This window comes from Leuresthes tenuis, unplaced genomic scaffold (assembly GCF_036924035.1).
Source record: "Leuresthes tenuis unplaced genomic scaffold, fLeuTen1.0.hap1 SCAF_10, whole genome shotgun sequence".
NCBI classification, from domain to species: Eukaryota; Metazoa; Chordata; class Actinopteri; order Atheriniformes; family Atherinopsidae; genus Leuresthes; species Leuresthes tenuis.
Window position 1 is genome coordinate 6,731,179 of NW_027325364.1, and position 17,053 is coordinate 6,748,231.

General features: G+C 39.5%; 1 protein-coding gene across 1 annotated transcript in view; it reads left to right on the forward strand.

Annotated features, from left to right (window-relative positions):
- The window catches only part of LOC140316050 (neural-cadherin), a 137,953-nt gene that overhangs the window by 92,395 nt on the left and 28,505 nt on the right, over positions 1–17,053 (forward strand). Inside the window, exons 13-17 of the mRNA XM_072393732.1 lie at positions 2,346–2,595; positions 4,921–5,048; positions 5,135–5,321; positions 6,710–6,853; positions 16,570–16,853. Of these exons, the coding sequence (XP_072249833.1) occupies positions 2,346–2,595; positions 4,921–5,048; positions 5,135–5,321; positions 6,710–6,853; positions 16,570–16,853 (993 nt within the window). The remainder of the gene's footprint in view (positions 1–2,345; positions 2,596–4,920; positions 5,049–5,134; positions 5,322–6,709; positions 6,854–16,569; positions 16,854–17,053) is intronic.

A 17,053-nucleotide genomic window follows, 5' to 3' on the forward strand; every position in this document is an offset into this window, starting at 1 on the left:
ATATCACAGCCTCAGTAAGTGAGCTCTGTAGTTACGGTCGTATAGGTGCTCTTATTCCATCTGCTTGGATTGTTTGAGTACTTAGGAATGCACATCATCAGATTGATTGTTATCTTCTGGTTTATCTTCAAACGTACTTAGTTTTGCAAAGGCAGCTTTTCTCCTGCATATGTTGATGTGTTTGTGAGACCTAAACCATAACATCAGCAAAGTTTCAATCATTCAAGAGTTCATAACTATGTTAAAAGAGTGTGTATCACACACCCTTGCTTTACACTTGTTAGTCAAACAGTGCTGCTCATCAAAAGCAGTTAGTTTAGCTTTCAGACATGTTTAATTTGCAGCTCAGTGAGAAAATTGAACCATACTCATGACAGTGTTCTTTTTATTGAGACATTTTTTTTTATTAGAATCATGATACCTGTTATCTAAGTCATATTGAATTATGAAATGGCTCCCCCGAAGCTGAAAACTTTAGAATGGACTGTAATAACAGTTGTGTCTAGATAAAGGGTTAATGTGACGAATAATTTAAGATATTACAGGGAATATATGGTACCAAAGGCTCTCTCCTTCTGTGTGTTTGCATGTACAGATCGGGTCATACCCCCTACTGTAAAAATAGTTGACATCACTCAACCATGGAAAATACAGTCCTTCTGTGGCAAGGTTTGGAGTCTGTAGTATTAAAGGTCTTAAAAGCTCTCTTCCACAGATGTACATGTCCATACCTTCAGATGGTTTTACAATGATTTGTGTAGAGTTAACTTATCCTTGACCAGTAATAACCTAACCTTTGTCCAGCCTTAAACCAAGTCTTTTGTCCACAAAAAGAATGCAGGTTCTTCCAATGTCAGTGGGTATTTGTGCATTTTCGTGAGTAATACAAGCAAATGCACATACACATATCCTAAAGTCAGCTTTATCTGCTGCCAAGAGAATAACATGAGTCTTAAAAGCTCTTTCACTGATGGATGTTCAGGTCAAGGCAACTGAGACACACACATGCACACTGATTCAAAATGAAATGGAAAATGAATCACACAAAGAGAAGCACCAACAAAGCAGAATCTGAAACAAAACCTTTTTAGGTGTCTTGGAAAAGTTCTTGAGGATTCTTCTGCTGTTCTTCATTTCCATAAAAGGACTGAACTGCTCCTGTGACCATTAAAATGGTGCATTCTTTGAATTACAGTTGTGTATTCTAGAGTGTCACTTTTTTGGTGTGTGTTATGGTTTATATATCTGGAGGTCGTTAGAGATAACATGATGTCATCATGAACCAGTACAGAGTCCTCTTTGGGTTGAGACTTTGATGCATTACATGTTATGTTATTTCCAAACTTGAAGCTAAAAAGAAATACACAGAAGTTAGAAGTTAGGCACTCTGGGGCTACATAGAGAAATCCCTTGTGATGAGCCCAGACTACACAGCTGTCGTCTGGCTCATCACAGGAAGTTGGTTAACAGGGACGAGATACAGAGACTGCCAAAGTAGTGAATAAACTGACAATGAATATAACAAAAAACAAGGAGTCAATACTGGAATTTTAAGAGGAAATGTAACAAAGATTTGTTAAAGAGCGTACATGGAAAGAGTGCAGACTCTGAAGTTCTTTGGGATCCTCTTTTCCGAAGATATCTCCTCATTTCTCTCACTGTTTTGTTTTTTTTTCTTAACCACTTCACACAATCAGAAATCACTAAAAGCAGTATTATCCACATATTCTGATATGCACCTGCACAACACAGATTTTTATGCTTTTTTTCCTACATATTATCTGGCCGGTCATGTTCTGTGTCCTATGTTTGAACCGTAGTGTGGTCATTTTAATTTCATTATATGCACTTGCAGTTCCATTAAAAGGAAATTCCGATTCTGATTGTCTATTCAATCTGTGCCCGACTTTATATCATCACTCCATTACATTTGCACCTTCCCCCAGCAGGACAGCAGTGAGCACCAGAAAATGGGCTCAAAGGCTCAAAAACAACAATTGAGAATGTTAGATATTCAGCCAGCTTTCAAACTCCCTGAATACCTGATGGAATCTGAAGGCAACTGTGGGAAGCAAACTTAAACTGTAAAGACTCACATGGCCCAAAGGATCTATTGCAAATGTCCCAGTACCAGACACTCAAGGGCCTCAGATCTTATTTGTCCACACAGCACACTTTTTTGGCAGCATTAAAAGGACTTACTCAACATTAGACAAATTGTCATTATGTTATGGCTGACTGGTGTAATGTCCCTGTCAGTAGTGTTTGTACTTTTTGATTAATCATGTAAGAATCCTGTTTAGCATGCCTGACCTCTAATTCTCTCCTCCTCCCTCTCTCATCAGACCATCAAGGCAACGTCTCCTCTCGGTGATCCTCGGGTGACTTACAACCTGGAGGAGGGTCAGGTGCCAGAAACCAACATGCCCGTGCGGTTTTACATCAAACCGAACCGGGCAGATGGATCAGCATCGATCCTGGTAGCTGAGAACCTCGACTATGAGACGACACGATTCTTTATCCTTCGAGTGCGCGTGCAGAACGTTGCAGCTGTGCCACTCGCTTCTTTCACCACTGTCTACGTCAACGTGACAGGTAAGAGGAATGACTGTATTTGCATGCTTGATGTCCCATTTGAGCTATCCTGTATTTTTCAGCTCTTAAAAGACCTGGAGTGAATCCAATTTTCAGCCTGGACCTTTGATTTCTAAGACTAACCCACTTATTTTTCGATGTTGAGGAGACTGGATCATTTAAACAGTTCAGTTTTGTCTATATCTCAATTTTATTCGAGTACCTTACCTGCTCTCTTAGCAGTTAAATTTCTTTCGACTAATTTAGGGGTCATCACACTCGGCAGGGAATAGGTTATTTGCTGCTCAAAGGCTACAAAAGCATTTAATAAAGAGGATATTTTACTGCACATACATTTTACTGTTTAATTTTTTTCTATTCAAATAACCTTTAAAGAACTTTTTCTGATTGACAACTTGACTTTTTCTCATCTGCAAGCTGAAAATAAAATTTTCCAGAGTGCTGTTCACACTCGTCATCATATATTGTTATATCTTAGGTATACAGTTTTGTGCTTGTCTGTCCTCTTGAAAAATATCTGTCAGTTTCACATACGAGAGTCCGAGTCTCTCTGCAGGGCTTTTCGTTTCTTTATACCTGAGCTTTTCAGGTCCTGGTTGCATCTTTAAAACATTCATTTTCTGCTTGTCAAAATGCTTTCAGTCACTGCTGATAAACTTTAAAGCTGGACTGCGAGGTCTCAGTCACCTGCGACAATTTTGAGGGGGTGATTGCTTGAGGTGGTTGACATAATTTGACATAATTTGATCTGTTGTAATCCTGTCATAATATTAAAAAACATGAATGTGTACACCTAGAGCGTATTAGGTGGCATTTACTCTGTAACTCCCCCTACAGTTGTGGGATGTAAAACCATCACTGTAAAACAACTCCATCTGAGATGTTGTTTGCCTGAAGTATATTCTTTTACTCAGTATTGATTTTAAGAAAAAGAGAAAAATAAATGCCAGTAACAGAAACATTAAAGGCAAGCGGATGTATCTTCAGGCGGCATTTTCAGTGTTAAGTTGCTTTAAAGAATTTGGTAATTCCACTAGTGTAGATTTAATGTTAGAACGGATATTTCATACTGGTTATGCAACATCACTGGAAATTAGAAATTTTTAAAAATGTAGGTTTCCACAGAATTTCATGAAATTTGTACAAAAGAAAAGGCTATTTAAAGCATGTTGCCATCTATGTTCAGTATCCTGATATTATAAGCTAAGTCTCCATTTGGTGCCTTTAAACAAGTGTACAATGAGATAACAATAAAAAAGAGCACGAGTCAGATCTGATAAAAAGATGATTATAAAATTAAAAAACAGTTAGAAACTGATTGTATTTGTTTTTACTTATTCAGCTGGTATTATGAGAAATGCCCCAAATTGTAAAAAATGAGCTGCAGAAACAATCACAAACACAGAGTGATAATTGGTTATCATATCAATTATGGTACATCATGATAATCTCCGTCATTTCGGGCAATATTTCTGTAATCATAGTGGATTTTTTTCTTTTTTAATTATTTCGTATGTATCCATTTCCGTCTGTCTTTTAATTTAAAAATACAAGCCTAAACGTCTTCCTGCCTGTGATTTGAACTATTTGAAACAATTATTGTATTCACTTTCATGTCAAAAGTCACCATTTAACTTTGACAAGCAGAGGAAAAAAAGTGAGTCACATAAGTCCAGCTTTAATGAGCTACAGTACTAACAACTGTAAGGAAAGAGAGTAATGAGGTGTAGTTTGTATCCTCGGTTGTCTCTTGTAGAGAAAGAAAAGACGAAAACAGCAGTGACTGGTGGTGTGAGCTCCATGCCACCTCATTTTAACTATGACTCATTTCCCAATCAGCATCTGTAGGCGGGTGGAGAGAAGGAAAGAGGAGAAAACACTTCCTGACTTTGATTGGCTTTGAACAAACCCACACTGGACGCTGTAATTGGCTTACCGGAGCTTGAAAGTGGGCTGACAAGCTGCTTTGTGGACTCTTCAGGGTGTTTGGAGGATAATGCCTCACTAATAACTAAATTTTCATTAGCGAGGGGAGACACAGTCCAACTTCACTTTCTGATGGACTTCAGACCCCAGACTTTTCTGCTTTCTTTATTTCATTGGACTTCATCTTTACTGTTTAATCTCTTTTTCAGGTGTAAATCAAACCAGGGTCTCAATTTGCTGTCCATCATCTTTATTTTTTGCTCTCTGTCAGTTTTAAATCCAATTTAATCAGCTTTCATGGACATGACTGTTTGTGTTCTGCCAACAAAAAAGATGATGGCATTTAGGAATATAAAATGTGTTTTTGATTGCTACTCTGTCTTTTCTTTCTCTCATCAGATGTCAACGACAACGTTCCCTTCTTCCTGTCATCCACCTACGAGGCCACCGTTCCTGAAGGAGCACAGGTCGGGACGTCTGTCGCTCAGGTGTCGGCCACAGACCTGGACTCTGGTCTACACGGGATGGTGAGAGGCAGTCGCACTCATCACTAGTCAACTTATTTTTACCTCCTCTTCTTCTTCCTTTTCTTCAACTTCTCCGTCTTCCTCAGATCCAGTACACGATCCTGAGGGATGAGAGCGGGGACTCTCAGTTCTTCAGCATCGACTCGCACACTGGCGTTATTGTCACTCGTGCCTCTTTTGACCGTGAGCAGAAAGCTTCTTACCTGATTGAGGTGCAGTCACAGGACAGCTCAGAGTCAGCCCGACCAGGCCAGCAAGGCCAACCAAACACAGGTATCACACACCAAAAACTAATGTTTTGTTCATTCTCCTCAGGGCCTGTGGCACGGAAAAGAGCTTACTTGGCAATGGAGTTTCCTGCCGGTGTCTTATCACTACTTACTTTTCTATGACAACATTATTTCAACAGTAGTTGGCTCATATCTCCACTTTAACTGATAAAGCAGCCCTAACACTATGTAGTGTATTATCTATTTGTCAGTGTGTGATTTTTTTCACCGTAGCTCATCCCCCTTGACCACCAAACAGAAAAATCCCTCATACTAACAACAGTTTGGAGAAGTCGGTGTATGACACACTCAATCAGACAAAAAAGCACAATGACTATCACAGCTTTGTGCAATTGACACCATTAGAAGTAACTCAGTTTCAGGCCTATTCAAGGTTGGGACAACTTTCTGTAGGACTCCTGTTAGAAGGTTCAGGTAGCTTCGTCGTCATTATATTATTACTATCATTACCATCAACATGTAGTGTCCGACTGATCTTCTCCCATAAATGGACTTTTCTGATCACTTCTGTTCGACACAGAGGAAGAACAAGTTTATTTTCCATTTTACTGGTTACCAGGGTGACCATGCCTGCCCATACGATTAGTTGCCTGAAAAAAATCCGCTGTGATGACACCTCTCTTAAAAGTGCAGAGATTTTCAATTTTTGTGTTCTCAGAGGGGCTGCACAAAGAAGGTGTTGTGAAAAACGATGCTGGGTGTAGTGCTTTTTCTCAAGGTGGTCGCATAGGCGCTCTGCTCAACAACAACTGAAACGCTGGCACTCAGAGAAAAAGTATAATGTGGACACCAGCCTTTATGGTTGCATCTGAAAAAAGTTCAGTATAAATAGTTAAATAGTTAAAAAGCAGTCAAAATGATAAAGGTGATGCTCAAGATTAGATTCTCATACAGAGCTCCATGAGGAATTTTATGCTTTTGACTTGTAGGGAAGCTTTCTTGACTGGAATTTCACTCTTCAAGAGATTTGTTTTCAGTGAAGTGAAATTGTGTGCAGTATGCCAATTTATGAGTAGTCAGTATTTTACCCGCAGTAGTAGTATTCTGCGCACTCTCAGTTTAGAGAATAAGAAGCTTTCCTTGAGCTAAACCTATAACCTCCTCAGAATAGGTCACCAGAAAACAGCTCAAACCTCAAAACCTTCGTAGCAGTTTGTGCGACAGCTACATTGTGGATTTTAGACCACCTCACTTCAGCTTAAGACAGTTGTTTACTTCATCTTGAACACATTCTGCGGTTTATTCTGAAATAGTCTGGGTTGTAGAGCCATGTTGCAAAGAGTTGCAAGTGAAAGGCTGCAGAATCTTACACTGATGTTTATATGAGTTTCCATAATATTCCTCATTCAAGTCCGTTCTGTCTTCACTCAGACACAGCCTACGTCAGGATCTTCATCGCTGATGTCAACGACAACGCCCCAGCATTTGCTCAGCCACTGTACGAGGTGAGCGTGGAGGAAGACAAAGAGGTTGGCTTCGTCCTCATCACCGTGACAGCCAACGACGAGGATGAAGGTCAGTCAGAATCTCATAGTTTGTTGTCACTCTGTGGCACACAGTTGTTGTTGGTGGGGGAGAGAAGTCAGTGAACTTCAGACAGATGATCAAAGTCTGATGTTGATGAAGTTTGTCACAGAGAGGATTTGTGGTTTCCTTACTTTTGAACACTTTTCCAACATTTCTGTTATCTTCATTTTTGGCACTTTTTTTCCTTCTCTTCTTTGCTCACTTCTTGTCTCCTTTTGTTGTTTTATCTCCTCTGTCGTACATCCTGCTCCCGTCTCCTTCCTCTTCTTCTCTTGCTGTCACAGCTCGTTAGCAAGTGCTGCTGCTCCCTTGAGGTCGGCAGTTTTGATGTTTGTCTCTGTTTGTGTTTGTCCCTCATTCCTCTTCCACCTCCGCTCTAAACCAATAAGCAGTAGGAGGCAAAAAAACGACAAAAATATCAGAAAACAAAAAAACTAGTCTCTCTTTCTCCTTCTTAATGACGGTGGTTGGCATCGGCTCGAAGTCTCTGAGGTTCCCTTTACTCAGGGCGCACACGAAGGAAAGTAAAATGACGTCCTATTTTATTGCTTCTCTTTTTAATCTTTAACCTTTATTTTTTCTTGTTGACGCCAATCCAAATTCATACTGTGTGACTCATTCACACATTCTTACTCCAGATTTACTCTGATCTCCTCAGAAGATCTCCAGACTTCCCTTCACGTGTCTCCCATTATCTCGTTTCTCCAAACTTTCTCCTGTAGTTTCATCAGATGTCACAAAAAAAAAAAGAAATCTCTGTTTACGGGACCAAATTAACTGAAGACTAAGGGCTGGAAGTAGAGTAAATGTGTGAGTAACTCATGGAATCAATGATAAAAGAGTTTATGAATATTCCTAATGACTCTCAAACACATGTAACCTATAAAGTTTAAAGTTAGAGTCACTTCATGGTAGTTAATTTTTCCAAGTAAATGTTCACCTAATTTGAACTTAAGGATCATTTGTGTTATTATTTTTGCTTTATAAAGTGTGTCTACTGATTCCACAGTTTCCAATATGTATATATATTTGTTTCCCAAAACATTTTAAAAGTGGAACGATTACATAAATGTCTAATAAAGACGTTGTATCAACTTAATGAAAAAATGTATGCCACAGCTCTGAGCCTTTTCTCAGCCATCTTTATTGCTGAAAAGGTCATTGTTAGTAGAGATCATTTACTGCTTTACTTTATTATTTTCATGATAGCAATTTGAGCTTTATGTTTTTAACCTTTATGTACTTCTGATGTACAGTTGTTGCTGGAAATGTCTCAATTTAGCTTTTACTCCTCTGAGACTGATCCCTGTGAAATTCAGGAAGACCCTGAACATGAGATTAAGAGAGGCTAAGACAGCAAGCTCCTGCTGATTCCCTTACAAACATCCCTCTGTTTTTGTCCTGTCAGGCAATTCCCACTTTATAATTAAAACCATTGACTCCATAACACTTGGGCGTCCTGAGACCAAGATAAGGAGAATCAGCCATCTTAGCTCAAACTTGCCTTAAACCTTCCTAACAGACTGGTAGGTGAGGGTGTTACTGGGATTAACTAAAACCTCAGATCCGATCTCTGATGAGTCAGCACTGTGAGGGTAAGAAAGAGATATCTTGGGGTTAAGTATGTTTTGAAATGTCTGTCGCTTCAAGAAATTCATGTTGTTCTCGTTGTTTTAGCCTCAAAGGAAACTTCGTCCACTGCTACATTTAATGAAGTTCCAATTTAAGAACAACAAGCCAGGAGTGCTTTCAGAACCATCATAAATCATAAATGCTGGATACAGTCATAAGGATTCCTAGTGGTGGGATTTTGTTCTCGAGTGTTGCAACTTTCTGTTGCATCCTTTTTATTCTTTTTATCACCACCAGCTGCAGAGCAGGAGTCCCTGCCTCCATGAAAGTAGCTGTAAAAGAGAGTTAAACACCAGTGTACCCGGATTGCACCTGCTAATAGCTAAGTGATGTTCAGCACCTGTATGACTGAATTTCTTCAATTACATAAGCAGAATAATTGGCCATCAATCAAACATAAAGCAGTTGTTTAGAATTTAATTAGAATTTCCGAACACAGAGAATAAGTTTAGCCTTTGGTTTTGTGTAAAGTTTGTGATGGTGATGAATAAGTATAAATATATAGATAAATAAATGACTTGGCTTTGATGGTGTTTTGTTTATTTGGCAGGGACACAACCTCTAACATGCACATATTTAGGTGCACTTTGTTGCCATGTTATTGATGTGCTTTGTTTATTTTCATTTTATGAGAAATATGAATGAATGATGAGTTGTTCTGTTTGTGATTAAATAATCATACACTTGGAAGGCCATACAAACATTTCTCATGAATTATTGAATTGCCATAGAGCCCAGAACAACCTGACAGAAATCATTTCTTTCTTGAAATCTGATAGATGCTGAGCACCTGAAAACATCCTGCTTAACATCACCGTATCAACAACAACTGCTGTAGTTAATAGTTTTGGATCTGTTTGGATCATCATTGTTTCTCTGAGTGGCCCAGAACAAACCTGTTGTTTCTTTGCCATCAAACCAACGAGATACATGTTGGAAAATGATGTGATAATGATGGGGGGGCTGTGTTACGGTCATCGCTCTGATTTTATGTGTTTTACTGCACGTCTAACATGTGGCTGCTGTCCATCTGTGAGCGTGCATGTGTGTTGGAAAAAAAAGTAGGTCTGAAACTCCAAGGAGATTTATGTGATGTGTCTTGGCTTCAGACATTTCAGTTTCCATACTGATTTGCAGATAGTGGTGTATTTTCAGTGTACATCTGTGTTTATACGAAGTTCACTGAGGGTATCTTCTGTTTGCAGCATCTGCCCCCTCACCTTTGTTTCAGGTGTGTGTGGGCATGTGTGTGTGTTGTTCATTACCACCACAGTTTGCTGTTGAAGGTGACAGGTGTTTAAGGACTGCTGGCCTTTGGTTCAGATATTAACTGTCACATTTACAGGGGAATCACACACTCACACGTGTACTCATTTCAGCTTGGTTTGGTGTTTGTTGGAATTATGAAAGGTGGGGTGGAACAGATCTGAGTGGTGGGTTTAGATTACCGCTCTTTATCCCCCTTCTTGCCCTAAAGCTGATTAGATACAGATTTTTTTCACCCGTCGTGTTTTCTGGATGTATTTCGTCCTCTTAGTGGAAAATTTGCCGAACTAAGAACGTCTGGTAATGAGATCAAGAGGCTTTTTCTCAGTTCTGCTGACTTCAGTGTTTCAGCTAAGTGTCGCCTCGGGGTTTAGTAAACACGCACAGACACCTGCAGCTGCAGTGAAGTTGTCAGATAATAAGGGATGTGTTTGTGTGAGACTGACCAGAAGTGGTGTTACTGTGCAGACATCAGTGACGGCAATGATAAGGATTGACTGGCTGTGGAATACAAAGATTGCTGGTTTGTAATCCAGACACAAGCCAGTCAGATAAAGTAAAAAGTCTAATAAATAAAGCGTGGTGTGCCAGTCCGCTGCAGCATCCACACAGCATGCTTCTCTTACTAAAACACACCTTTTTGATCATGATGGGGTATTTTAGCTGCTCAGTGTTCTACTAATTCTTGCACTGCATGCATGCTGCCACACTGCTCACCAGAAAGCTCTCCTGCTGCTCACTGACTCCAATACACACTCTGAATCTATATTCCCCCCTTGGTGGGAATTTAGCATCATCCCTCCCAAAGGGAAGCTCAACAGGGAGTGGGAGAGCAATGAGGTCAGAGCCCGGACTATAAACAATAATGTTGCACATGTTGTACATCTACATAGTAATTTGTTCCACATGAGCTGGCTGACTTAAGTATTCAGTGGCATTTTTCTGAAGTAAACTATCCTCTGGCATCCTAGTAAAATAACCATGACAATTACAGAGTAATTGTTTACTAGCTCTCTCCTACAGAGCAGTATGTTGTTGTGTCTGAGTTTCTCTTTAAACAAACAAAACAGCAAATTGTAGCTTAAAGAGAACCAATTTGCCTTCTATCACCTTTGACAGTGTGTTAAGTGCCCCCTGATTATTTGCACTCCCAATCACCCAAGTGTGTCTCTGGGCCCTTCATCACATGACCTTTAATGGGTTTGACATGAGGAAACACAATTATGGTTATAACAGCTTTTTCCTGTTCAGGGTTGCACTTAGATGGAGCCTCTCCCAGCTGACATTGGAGAAGAGGCATGGTCGCCAGTCCATCAAAAGGCCAGCACAATGTGACAGACAACCGTGTACACACTCGCTTAAAGTCAACAGTTAACCTAACACGCAGTCCTCTGAATTGTTGGAGGAAACTGGAGCACTTGCAAAAAACCCACATAGACTGATGCAAACTCCACACAGAGGGGGTTCTTTCAGGATTCAAAGCAGAAACAGGCTTGCTGCGAAGGGGGCTGTGTGAACCACCGCACCAGTGTGGCACTCCAGACAGATAAATCCAGACATGCAAGAAATATAAAAACACACGCAAAGATGGAAAATGTACAAATGTCCAATAATTACCTGATTAAGTCTTTACCATTGAAAAGACAATGCCATGCAAACAGCATTTTCTAATTACCTTAATCCAAATAAGGTCAAATTTGGAGTAAGCAATCATGACGTTAAATTATGTGGATTATGCCCATTACTTGCATTATGTAGACATGTATTCACCGTAATCGCAATGTTAGGACCTACTGTAATATTCACGGCACCTTTTGACACACACACACGGCTTTGCTCTTTGCTCCAGAGTTGTCAGGTCTGCTTATTATGAGTGAATCTGGGCTTGTGTTTTTTATGAACACAGTTTCTTGTTTTGGCCTTGTTTTCAATGATTGGGTTGGTTGTTTCTGTCACAGTGTCTGACAACATAACAACAATGAGGTTCATTGCAGAACAGGAAGGGAAAAAAATACATAGTTTTGACTTAGAAGCTAATGCTCTGTGTAGGATATGGATAGAATTAAGCATTTAAATGGGAGAAATCATGTGGAAATAATGTGGCCATGAGCTAATAATTGGACTATGTTCTGTAATGCGTAAGTGGGAATGTTAATGGAATATCTGCTGCTAATGTAAACACCATAACTTGAATATTGTCTTATTTAGATCAAGATCAACTGTTGAAATATTGCTCTGCGTGTACATATAACCAGTGTGACATTGTGTTATGTCATGTTTATATTATGACAGATTAAGATTAGATTATACCCATGTTTGTGACTTTTGTGTGTGTATGAAATCAAAATGGTTTTATGATTACATGTCAAGTCAAGGGAGCTGAGAGAATTCGCTCTTTAACTTTGATTGGTGGTGTTTTCATCTTTATGTCAGCTTATCTCTGTTAATAACCACATACTTAAGATGATCATTGGAGTTAACTTGTAGCTCAACATCTGCTCGTTTGTTTATTGAAATTAAAAATTTATCACATGAACAGGTCAAAAATTATACAGATGTACAACAAAAACTCACCCTATTTCACAAATTATTTTAATTATACATAGTAAAAATACCTCGTATGAAACACCTGAAGCTATACAAACAGTTTCTACAAACCCTCAGTATCTATATTCAATATTGATCCATTATATTAGGGATTAATTCAGTTGAACAACAACCTTTAGATTGTTTTTTTTGTTTTTTTTGCATTTTTAAGCACATGGCTCTTCAGATTTTGCTTAAATTTACAGCAAAATTCAAGTTTGCAAGCAGTATTTATTCATTTTTAAGCAGTATTTATGATTTAGATGAGAATATATTAGAAATCAGAAACTGGTAATTACAGTAATTCTCATTTGACATGAATGTGGCACAAGTCACAGCAGGGTCATGATTGCTTAATCTGACACAGTTACAATCTGCAAAGCTATAAATGTTTTGTAGTCTCATCACAGCACACAAGTGGTGTCCTGGCTCAGCAGCCATGCTATGACATCCCATTCTATAATGATTCCTATATGCTTTGCAGCATTAGCTCTCATTTGAATTTTGTGGTGCTTGAAAGGAAGAATTCACAGATGGATAGTTATTAATTTAGTTCAACCTTTTATGTTTTTAGAGCATGCATTAGTAGTTACAGGGGTAAAGGTAGTCCAGATTTTCACACTTGTAACATACTGGGCTTCATGTTTTATATAACTTTTGAATCGAGTATCAAGCAGTGTTAAATCACTACACCTGATTTCTGGCTACTGCAGTCAACTGAATTTCAAGAACCGGCGGTGTGTCTTGCAGCCATTTGAGGCAACAACATGTAATACTTTCTAATGCGATTTTGAAATGGAATGAAACTTCCTCCAGTGATTAGTTTAGTCCTTCAGAGTGTCGACCTGCAGTCAGTGCTCAGGGACGACTCTCCCCTCCGGTCCACCGCACGAGGAGCAGAGATCTGACCTTAATCTCAATTTTAGGTCTCCTGCTAGGCTGAGAATTAAATCAGCCCTATCCCCAAGTGTGCATGTGTGTGTGTGTATTTGTTAAGAGAGCAACACCATATGGCCAGACTGATCATTAGGGAGGCTGCTGGAGGCAAAAACCACTGTAGCTACTCCCCTTACACACATTTACGCACACTCCCATTTATACACATGCACTGAGCCACTCGATGAGTGTCACGATGGATCGTGCTTCTAGGCTATGACGGACCAGTGCATTTAAGCTTTTCCACACACAAACAAGAGTATACATTCCCCAGTGTCATAATGAAGGTCCTCCATGTCTCCACAGATGGTGTTTGTCTCCTAAAGTCTCCTTGGTGCCGGTAAACAGAGAGCAAGCTGGACCCAGACAGACCTGCCTCTGGGCTATTAATATGCATCTTTGTGTGTGTATGTGTGTGTGGGTGGGTGTAATTTATCCATATGTGTGTTGGCATTTTTCTTTTACTTCATTAGGAAAGAGGAGAGGTCAATAGAGTTATGAGAGATGAACAGAATGAGAGGAAAAGATAAAAAAATCTGTAAATGCAAAAGAGATGTAAAAATAAAGAAGATTTCAAGAGAGGAACTGAGGAAGACAGAGAAGCAAAATAAGAGGAAAGAATAGAATGAGTGAGGAAAGATGAGGGATCAAAGACTAAAAGGTAGAGGAGAGTAAAGCTTAAAATATAGGCAGATGACAATAGAATTAGGCAGATGATGTAGGGATGAGAGTAAAGATAAAAAAGAATAGAACAGACGGAAATATATATGTAGAGGAAATGAAGAAGAGAAAAAGATGGGCTTGGATTCAGCAAGAGGGCTGTAAAAGCATGGTAAAAACCACAAGATTTTTATCAGATTGTTGTATTGTTCACACTACACAACTTGTTTGTCTTATGATTGTGAGTTTTTAAATTGTAGTGGGTTCACAGTGCACGATTAATCTACAGAGGGGGCCACACACTACAAGATTTTTCATCAGGCTTAAAACGTCTGACTGACCTTTATCAAACTCTTTCAGCTGTTATGCAGACAACTCTATCTCTAATTAGTAATGTACAATATAATACAAGTTCCACTTTGTTGTTGATGAGAGCTGGCAGTTTAATTCTATACCTTCTCTTGCAAGTCTCTTATGATATTGCACACTAGAGACATCAAAGATGCATAGGTGTTCTTGTCAATGTTTAACCAAAGTCCTCTCAGTTTTCTTAACAGACCATAGTTTTTTCATCATGCTCACCACCATGTTTATGTGTTTGTTTCTGATGATCCGTTTCTGTCATCTTTTGCACTCTCATTGGCTCAATCAACAATTCCTCCCCGTCGACTGCCCCATACTATCAGGCAAGCTAGAATTGAGCTCTCTATGAGCATCGCAAATAATCTTTGTCATGTTCACACATAGCAATTTAACTGCAGATTTGGCTCAGATTTGGGCCATTTGTCTGCTCAAAATCTTAGCAGAGTGAACTTGGATTTGGGTGAGAAGAGGGCAAGAAACGCAGGGACAAGAGGAATTATTATGCCAAGATCAGATGGGGAAGAGTGGAAACTATAAGTAATGCTGCATTTATTTCATACTTCTATGTTTATGTGACAGATGTTGCCACTTTGATGTTATCCATTGCTCTGTTGACAGTGGTTGTAAAGGCTTGTACAGCACTTGACTGATTTTGTTGTTGAAAAAGTGGAATGTAACTGTTGGCTTTGACTCACCCTAAGAATCGTTGTCATGAATGGATAAATTAGACATAAAAAGCAAAGCACTTCTCTCTGCCACTCTGTTTTTTTGCTTTAGAGTGTTTTTTAACATCTTTGGGGGTTATATATGTTTTGAAACTAGCCATTGTTTTCTCATCTGACGAACTGCAGATTGGGACTAATCCCTGTTAGCTTCATTTTCAGCCCCAGAGGTTAGCGCTTATTTAAAGTACAACATGCTGTACTGAAGAAGAATTGCTCATTGATAATCAACAAGCAGAACGGTTGAGAGGAAATGGATATATAACCCTGAGTTTCTCTGTTTAATATCCTTTCAGACTATCTTTTCATATCTGTTAGAAATTCGCCTTGAAGCCAAGATCTACACTATACACTAGCGATGCTGTTAGTTTTCTATTTTCAGTTGTGTTCAGGAAAGATAAGGTGAAACATGGTGAAGAAAGAGACAGATAAAAAAAGAATTGTAGTATGTAAGGGTGTTAACACTCTTGGGTGAAAGTGAGTTGCTGAAGGTGTTTATCTTGAGGTCTTGTTGTAAATGGGAATGAGTGTAAATCAGTTTGTGAGACTGACAGAGTCAGCTGAAATGCAGATGTTATACTGTTGTGGTACAAAGGAAGCATGCCTGAAGGCAGCTCTGCGAATTCAGCAGTCAATGTATGTTCCAGCTCTCAACTGTTGCTGGCTAGTCAGTGTTCGTGTTGTCCTCCTAAGGTAATAAATAAGGATCATCTGGAGGGAGCTTTGTCAGCTGAGGTGGTGATTGCATCTGATTAGGATGCATCCAGGACGCCCCACAGTGGAGATCTTCCGAACATGCTCCAGGAGGTGGGAAACCTCAGTCATATAGTAACAGAAAAATAGTAAGGAAAGACCTTAACATCCCATTAGTGAGTGTACTCAAATGACTCATTTCCAGGAGACTTATATCAGTTTGAAGTTATATCATACAGATTATACTCTATCAGTAAGCATTAGCTTAAGGTCAGGTAAAAGTAAGTTTGAGGCTATGGTTAGTGGGAAATCTCAGGAAAGTCAATATAATGTCCTCTGGAGCAATGAAATAACAACTCTCTGTATGGGTCTATGTTTGTCTCTCTGTATAGAGGAAAAGTAGAGGAAAAGCATCTAATGAGCCCCACTGTGAGAGATACTTGTTTTCTTCTCACATAGTGGTCAGCGCTGTGTGTGTGTGTGTGTGTGTGTCCACTGTCATCAGAGATATTTTTTTCTGCCTGAGAATCTATTCCATGTGTTGTTGTATGTATAGTTGCACTATAAGAGCTTCAACAGACAGCTAATGTTGTGATGCCTAAAAAAGCTGAAATGTGAGTCTTCAGTCTTTGCTTCACCTGCACTGAATTTTAAGAAAAAAAGATGTGTGTGATAGTATATCATACCTGTCCAGGGTGCACCCTACCGTGCTACATTTATTAAACGACAAGATGAAATGTGTACATTGCTTGATTAGGCCCACAGACAGAAAAAAAAGTAATTCATCAACATATAAGATTTGTGAAATAGAAAAAACTCAATTAGTACTCAATTATCCCCATCCAGGTGCCAATGCCAAGCTGCGATACCAGATTACCTCAGGAAATACTATGGGGACCTTCGATGTGGAGCCTGAGGTGGGCACCATCTTCGTGGCTCAGCCACTCGACTATGAGATGGAGCAGCACTACGAGCTCCGGCTGGTCGCCTCCGATGGGAAGTGGGAGAATGAGACACTGGTCGTGGTTCAGGTGGTTAACCGCAACGACGAGGCGCCGGTGTTCAGTCAAACCGAGTATCACGCCACTGTGATGGAGGAGCTCACGCAGCTTCCCGTGTTCATTCTGGAGGTCAGTAACTCTGTTTGTAAGAGGCTGGTGTTGTAGGCTTCTGAAAGGATTCTCATAGGTTAGTTTGCATTAGATTGACCTCATGTTCATTACAGTTCCATTCTAATTCTCCTCCCTGAGATACTGGGATTTTTACAATATTTTTCAGATTGACACCTAATCACACACTGTGAGACTTGAAAGTATTGATTGATTGCTTT